Source organism: Schistosoma mansoni (assembly GCF_000237925.1).
Source record: "Schistosoma mansoni, WGS project CABG00000000 data, chromosome 4 unplaced supercontig 0032, strain Puerto Rico, whole genome shotgun sequence".
NCBI lineage: Eukaryota > Metazoa > Platyhelminthes > Trematoda > Strigeidida > Schistosomatidae > Schistosoma > Schistosoma mansoni.
In genome coordinates, this window is record NW_017386017.1 from 1,757,872 (window position 1) to 1,766,629 (window position 8,758).

At 35.3% G+C, this 8,758-nt stretch overlaps 1 protein-coding gene across 1 annotated transcript in view; it reads right to left on the reverse strand.

Annotated features, from left to right (window-relative positions):
- Smp_148790 (laminin beta chain-related) overlaps positions 1–8,758 on the reverse strand; it is a 76,433-nt gene that overhangs the window by 4,660 nt on the left and 63,015 nt on the right. Inside the window, exons 26-29 of the mRNA XM_018791171.1 lie at positions 7,489–7,667; positions 5,928–6,057; positions 4,415–4,588; positions 1,796–1,982 (exon numbers count right to left, since the gene is read on the reverse strand). Of these exons, the coding sequence (XP_018645684.1) occupies positions 1,796–1,982; positions 4,415–4,588; positions 5,928–6,057; positions 7,489–7,667 (670 nt within the window). The remainder of the gene's footprint in view (positions 1–1,795; positions 1,983–4,414; positions 4,589–5,927; positions 6,058–7,488; positions 7,668–8,758) is intronic.

Here is an 8,758-nt window from a genome sequence, read left to right on the forward strand (position 1 = left end):
AGATGCCTTAGAAATATTGCTCGCATCTGCTGGGATAACCGGGTAAGTAACAGTGAGGTTAGATGCAGGGTATTAGCGAATGATGGTAAATCAGTTGATGAGGTGGTGAATCTTCATCGACTGAGATGGTTGGGCCACTTGTTACGTATGCCTGAACACCGATTACCACGACGCTCTATGATGACTAGTATTGGGGATGGTTGGAAGAGAGTTAGGGGCGGCCAAACCAAAACATGGCATCAGTGCTTGAAGTCACTAACTTCTAGTCTGAGCCATGTTGGTAGATGCAGACTACCTGGTTGGGGTCCACGTGACTATCGTAACCAATGGTTGGAGACTCTGGTTGACATGGCTCAGAATCGATCACAATGGCGTAGGTGTATACACTCTTTATCTTCCCTTAAACCTTGAGATTTAAAATTGCTTCATAACTTTTTTCCTTCCTATACTATATCCTTATATACAACCTTTCTTTATATACTACCACCACTAAATTAATTACTTCTATGAATCCGGTGTTGATCTTGTTGTGCTAACGAGGTATGGCAACTTGGACCGATGCATATATGTGCCTGGTCCTACGTTGTCGCTGACTGATTGACTCTAGGGGAGTTGGAAAACCCTGATTCCAAACCAATGGTGCACATGGGCTCCAGTATTCTGAGGGAACAAATGGTGTACAAATCAATCGTTGGTCACCGTCTACCATGGGACTGCATCTACTCACGATGCTCCATTGCCTTGGATCGGATCTTTAGGTCGAAGGCTCCGGGTGTGGCTCTCCTAAGAAAACCACCTGCTTCAGTTTGAGCATCTGGGCAATATCACAGCCCTCACGCAAATGAAATGAGATTTGTATGGCGCATATATATCTGGTGCCTCTTTGTACCAATATTTATGTTTTTAAATAAATAAATAAGTGTTGTTACTATGGATATTATAGTTAAAAGTTAAGTCTTTTAATCAAGTTTGAGCGTTAACAAGTGATTGACAGACTAAGTTATACAGATAAAAATTGCTTTTAATGTTAGTATGGATTGTTAGGAATTGACAAGTGGAAATGGTTAATTCGAATGTATTTTTTTTCTTTTATCCTTTGCTTCAAATAACTTATTATGAAAACTAAATTAAACATTGGGAACTTCTTTAGTTTACTCAATCGACTAGTAGACAATGAAGTATTCATCAATGATAGTTAAGTTTGTTTTCCTTATCATGTTCCCATGAATTCCATGAACATCTCTTATTGTTAGGTATATATAATGAAAGGTATGTTTTTTAAATAAACAGTCTGCAATGGTTTATTTTTTGGCATAGTGAGATTATACTTCATGAACTACTGAACTAGTGAATAATAGATCATTTTAAGCTTGAATACTATTAAAAGTTTTCAATTTTAGCAGTGCGTCGTCTTGTTGTACATATATTTTATAATGATGTATTTTAATAATAAACAACTAAACAATTTCATACGCATTATGTAATGTTTGTCCATTATGGTTTGTGATCAGAATGGGGTTTATGGAGATTGTAGTGATTTTGATAGTTGAATTAATGAGTCCATTGCTTCCAGGTTTTCAGTGGTGGCCTAGCTTACATCAATTCATGAATTCAACCATTATAGTTTAGACAAAGTACAACAACAAACATTAAGTAATAGTTAGATGTTTATCAGTCTACAATCTTGTCAATTTAAGATATAAAGGACCTTGATATTTTCATTACGATAAAGTAAACGTAAAAAGGAGTCAAATGACCTTGAATTATTTTTAAAACAGATCATTCTTTAGCTTACTTTTAACCTCATCTGTATTTAATTCTAAAGTACTGGTATAATTTTGAATTTCTTCCATTAGTTTAGCTGGATCAGTTAATGTAGTATCTGGTAAATCTTCATCACCAGTACCACGATCACCTGTATCTAATGCACGCATCAATTTGTCAAGTTCTAACATTTTCTCGTCCAATTGTTTAAATGAGACCTATAATTAGAATGAATAGGTAGAAAAAGCTATTAACTGTTAAAAATTGTGTATATTCTCAAAAAAACTGCTTTATAATCCAGATGTAGAAATAAGTTTGTCTTTTAAAGTGTTCAGTTCTTTATCAGAAGGGGCTTTGTGGAGATTTTAGTAATTTTATAGAGTTATGATCATGAGTCAGTTGAAGCTAGACCACCATGGAAAACCCAGGAAACACTGGACGGCTGTTTCGTCCTATTATGGGACTCCTCAGTTCTTTGTTACACTGTAATGGAATTCAGTTGTCTGATGTGTTTTTTCTATTACTGGCTTTTTTGTGCTTTTGTTTAATGGACATCACTGACAGAAGTCGTTTCGGCAAATTGATACATATATGTCTTCTTAATAAATATGCCTTTATATTCCATTTTACCATGTCATTTGTCGGATTTCGCTTTCATTATTTCTTGTTTATTTCCTTCAACTGAGTTTTAAGTTTTTCGTAAATGTTCACTTATCACATTTTTCGAAAATTACTTTAGGGGTTAAAGCAAATCTCAAAGTCGTTTTAATCATCGTTAAAAATGCAAATCATGCATTATTAGTAGGTATTGTAGTGTACTTCTGTTAGATGATGAGGCATGGGAAAAAGTTAACCCCTCTTCAATTCTTACCTACTAGTTGCTTCCCACAGCTCTCGAACAGTCATGCCCCTCAAAATGCCAGAAGGAAGGCATTAATAACGGAGCTTTCTGTTCTTTGGGGTCAGAACTGTGATACTCTCTGTATCACAACAACTCTGTATATGATAGTCATCATGATATTACGACATAACGAAAATCATAAACTAAGCGCAAATGTAATCAATCAAGTAATATTGATGGTCATTGTGATTTGTCAGAACTAAAATTTATTGGCAGTAATAAGAAAAAATGTGATCATCCGAGGCTTTCCTAGCAGTTACTCATTAGAGCGATCTACTAAAGTGTAAATCGATTTCAGATTATCTAGACAAATAAGAAATTGTATCAGATGTTTCCAAAATTAAATATGCTACAAGTAACCATATCAAGCATTCGGCTAGAAACACAACAGATCTCATCATTCTACACGATTCATTTTGATAACTGTTTACCTCCTAAAAGACAAGTTGGTAGTACAGATATCCATTGAAATCAAATCATTGATGACGAACGACATACGAAGCAGATCATTCGGACGCAATCAGGCCATCGAGGAAGTGAGAATGGAATTAGGTATAATGTTGCAAATTTTAATTGACCTCTTAAGCTGAGATTTATCACACGACTACGCTCAAGTGGTATTTGTATTCAACTTTCAAGAATATCAGAAAATTCTCTATTCTTTACAATAATCTTTCACTTAAAAATCACAGATTCTGATGTACTTGCGATTTATTTAGTCAAAATATATATAATTTTAAAATTTTCTTAGCCACTGTGATTTCCTTGCTTTTGTGATTTTTCAGATTTGTATGACTATTGTCAGTATCCTGTATACAAAAGCTCGTAAGTAATGTAATGTCGTTTGCAGACAGTATCAGTTTATGAAAACAAAAGTGTTACAATATTTTCACAGTTGGAAAAACAAGTTTGTTAGAAATCATTTGAAATATGTACATGAAGTCTGAAAGATATGTGTCCTCTCTCTAGGTTTTGTTGGGCCCCCAAACGCCCTGGTACGGCCGAGAATGTGGAGGGCCCTCTCTCTCGAAATGCTTTCACATGGCCACGTGTATATAGCCTCTGCCAGGGAAGTCCTACTCACTGCCTTCTCTCGACGTTACTGTTGTTTACGAAATTGAGAGGATGAAAAGCGAATGTCTGGCGCTTGAACCGGGTTGGTGGACACGGCGAGTTCATCTAGGGGAGTTGGAAAACCCTGATTCCAAACCAATGGTGCACATGGGCTCCAGTATCCTGAGGGAACAAATGGCGTACAAATCAATCGTTGGTCACCGTCTACCATGGGACTGCATCTCCTCACGACGGTCCATTGCCTTGTGGATCAGATCTTTAGGTCGAAGGCTCCGGTTGTGGCTCTCCTAAGAAAACCACCTGCTTCAGTTTGAGCATCTGGGCAATATCAGAGCCCTCACACAAATGAAATGAGATTTGTATGGCGCATATATATCTGGTGCCTCTTTGTACCAATATTTGTGTGTTCAAATTCAAAGGTTTTGTTTTAATCTCCCGTAAAGCTTCAAAGACCATAGGGGCTTCATGTTTTCATCGCATTCGTGCTAACTCATTAAAAACCAATTGCTGAAATTCTGAATCTAGTCTCAATAGAATTTCAGTGTTTGATAAAGGTTCTTTAATAATAAAATATGGTTAAAACATTTCTTTATTGGTTTATTCTTTTAAATAAAGACCTAAAGTTTACCATTCATTACAAGCAAATAAAATGTATCGTTTTTATATATAACTTACCTCAACAAGTTCAATTTGTTGTAATGTATCTAAAGTTTCACGTCTAGCAACATTAGTACTTGATAGTAGGTCATCTGCTACTTCAAAAGCCTCTTTTGCTTTATCTGACTGTAGACTTGAATCACGTGAGAACATAATAACTTGATTTTTGAATCCATCTATTTGTTCAGTTAACTAGGGAAGATTGAGGGAGAAGTAGTTGAATAAATGTATAAATAGTTAGATTAGTAAGCTTATTATCAGTAAAAAAAAAGATTGCCACCACATGACTGACATTACAGTCGGATTTGAATGAAATATGAATTGTGGCAAGATTTCAAACAGTAGATAATTTATTATTGAATCAATGTTCTATAGAATAAGTCAGACCCAATCGACAACCGAGTATTAGATTGTTTAAACTGATCAGAATTCTATTAGGTTGTCTTCTGTCAGTATTCAATCTTAATTTTTAGGGCAGTAATAACAAGAAAGCAAAACAATAAACCAACTTTTATCTTTACAATTATTTACGAGTAATACAGATCTGAGTGTTGATGTACTGATTGGTCTTATCATTGGTCTATCATTGGTCATATCATTCTGTTGGATTTCCAACAATAGTAGGACCTAATAAAGTAATTTTAGTTCAAGGGGTCTGCAGAGATAGTTTACATTACAAACTAAACTTAGTTGGCTGCTTAATTCAACAGTTTCCACAAACTCCTTGTGCGAATGATAATCATGTAATCGCAAATGAGTAATTTTGAGAGGTTATAGAGGAGTCCAAGTGAGGAGTCTATCAATCGAATTCAACCATGTCGAATGTGAGGCTGTTTACCTACCAATGGTATTGGAAGATGATCCCGCAATGTCGCGAACTGATTGAAGTTAGGGATTTAAACCATCAGGTACCGATTCAGTGGTGATTTATGGAAGACCTTAAACGATTCTAAAATTTGACTTGGGCAGTTTCAGCCACTTTTCAAGTTAAATTTAGAGTTTTCATCACGAACTAACTTGAACTACTATACATGATTGCTTTGTAGCCACATGGATGAGATGAAAGTCATACAAAACTTCAGGAGGCTCCGTCTCAAAGTAATTGATTTGTCCATAAAGTGTAGTGTTACTCTCCCTAGTTTTCAGTGATTATTTAGCTAAGATCAGGTCGTGGTGTAAAATACTAACTAGTTTTGGTCACTAAATCAAGCGAATGGACATCCTAATGTATTGTGTTTAATGGCGAGAAAATTCCTGATCTATCTACATTCACTGTTTATTTCGAATACATTGATGCCATAAAAGGGTTATGAGAGTATGATTATATTAATTTTCTAGTAATAGGTTAGTTTCGTTAAATATTACCATCTTGTTTGATATCAATTATGTACTCATTTGTATTTGTTACACAAGATATTAGGGGAAGATATTTCCCCTTAAATGTCTCAATCCTGGTAGTACGAGACTAATCGCTCAACATTAGTTAATTTGTCAAATTACAAATATATACTTAAATATAATGTTCACTAACTTGTGTAATTTGATCGAATAATTCAACGTCATCAACCTTTTGAATGATTGGTTCCTTTTCTATACCTTGATAGATTTTATCAGCTTCTTTCAACTGATTAATTTGTTCCATAAAATCTTTTGCTTTATCTCTATACATAAAAAATGCGATGAGATGAAAAATTTGTGCTAACATATCATTTATAACATAAAATAATAAAGCTTTGCCTGTTAGAGGTAGTCGGTAGGAAGTTCCGGCCTCAAATTTCAAGGCACTTGGCACTCGTCACTGGCAACGTTTCAAACTGTTAGGTTAGGGGAGGTGTTATATCCCCTGGTGAATTATGAATGATAACTTTTGAGGACTATTTATCGACCAATGTAATATGTATATTTCTTATTGTATAATTGTTACGTAACTAAACTATTCATATTCGTATTATTTTGACCTTTGACTTATTATCATACGATTCTTGAGTTATCATCAGTTTATTGATTACTTCCCCCCTATTTACAGCCACATTTGGCCAATTATTGTACGAATGTTATTTTCTATTTTATGGCACGATGTGGTCTGTTTGGTTTGTATATAAACCCAGTATGCTTGTGAATAATGATTCATATTGCCGAGGCTGTTATTGGTGTTCTGGACTTAACTGGTTGGGCTAGGCATATAGCAGGGCCGATACTCACTCAAGACTGCTCGTACGATTTTATGTATCATTGCTCCGATCTATAATTCGCTCTTCTCTCATTGGCGGGAATCAACACGTTCATATATCAAACAGGACACGCGCAACTTATACGTTATAACAGTAACACGAATTCGAATCTCATAGGCACCATCGATTCCTTCAAGAGTGAGAGTACGCCTTGCTGACGAGTGCCAACTAGCACAAAATCTGGATCAAGCAGAGTTTCTTACTGACTACTTTCAACCATCTAACATTTCAACATAGTGCACGTGATGTCAAGTCAGTTAGACTAGTGGCCATGTTGTAACTTTACCGACTGAATTCAATAAACACTAAATGACCAGATGAACATGACATGGGTCACCAATCAACTGTAAACAGTTTTACCTCTGATAAATTGTAAAAGGTTTCAAAGTATATGTGAGACATTAGTACGACATAACATTTTATTTGTTCAGATTATAGTCATTTATTTATAACCCAGTATTCACTTCAAAGGCGAATTAAATATGTAATTCGTAGAGACAAACGACACAAGTCTCATCAAAATTTTTACCAAAAGATTAGGTGATATCGAACTTGAAAGTTCCAGTGAACACGTCATCATGTTATCTACGTCCCTCAAAAAGGTCAACAGAGAAATTTCATTTAAGATAACTGGATCAGCCTGATAAAATCTGCCTATAAGTATGAGTATTGCTCGACTATTTATATTATGCACCAGTCCATTTCATCAGAATAACCATTAATAATTCACATTCACAGATATTGAAAGATCAAAATTTCAACTTAATAGTTTCCCATTGAAAACCTTGAAATATTTAAAACAGTTCATGAAATTGTTGAGCGAATGGAAATGTACACGACATTCTCTCTCAACATACTTACCTAATGGTTTCAGCACGTCTTAATAAATTCACAGAACGTTGACGATCCGATTCAGTTTCGGCTAAAATACGTTTAGCTTTATCCTCCAGGTCTATAGCATATTTTTCTAATTGTTGGATTATCTGCTCTGCTTCATATAGACTAACATTCAATTTTGCATTTTGAAGGGATTTTAAAATCTAATAAAACATAAAAAAAGGAATGTTTTAGGGGGATAAAAACACCGTTGCTTCTACTATCCCATATCATAATGACATTATAACTGTAAAAAAAATAACCTCTGAAATTTAAGGATATATAGGTTACATGCAGATTGATCACAAATATTTTCGAACAGCTGTTCCCGTATAATGGAACCATCAATTACATGATTAAGAAATCTGGTTTACGAGATAAGATAGAGATGATAAATTAGTTGGTGACTTATTGACTTATTGAACCGGATTAGTGGACACATAGGGTCCACCTAGGGGAGTTGGGAAACCCTGGTTCCAAACCAATGGTCCACATGGGCTCCAGGATCCTGTAGAAACAAATGGCGTGTAGACTAATCGTTGGTGACCCGCTACCATGGGGCTGCATCTCATGACGTTGCTCCACTGCCTTGTGGATCAGACCTTTAGGTCAAAGGCTCCGTGTGAAGCCCCCTAAGAAAACCACCTGTTTCAGTTTGGGCACCTATGCAGTATCCCAGCCCTCACACAAATCAAATGAGATTTTTGTGGCGCATATATATCTCGTGCCCGTTTGTACCAATATCTATGTGTTCAAATAAATAAGTAAAACTTTATTGAACTGAAAATTGGTATTTTTTAAAAAGAATTTCAAGTGGAACACAATACAACTGAGTCACATTTACAAAACGAATAATCTTTTACATCATGTGACTACATCACTTCCTATTAAACAACATATCTTAATAGTCAGCATATAGTTTTATGTACAAGTGAATTAGTCTTTAAATCTAATACTAAGTGCATATAGATTACTTCTAAAGTTACTATGTTCAACATAGTGTGTTCAACAATACAGTGTATATATGCTAATATTATTAAGTTAGTGGTATTGTACTAAACGAGAACACAAGTGGGGACAATCGAATGTCACAAGGGGGTCTAATAGAGATTTTATATAGTTAAGATCATGAGTCAACTTATTCTACGACCACGTGCTACTCACTGCACCCAATGGAAGACCTTTACTGCCGATAGCGAAAATGGTTTCTTATGTACCTTCTTCTGCTCACCTCCTCCATCTGTTTTTTTGTACC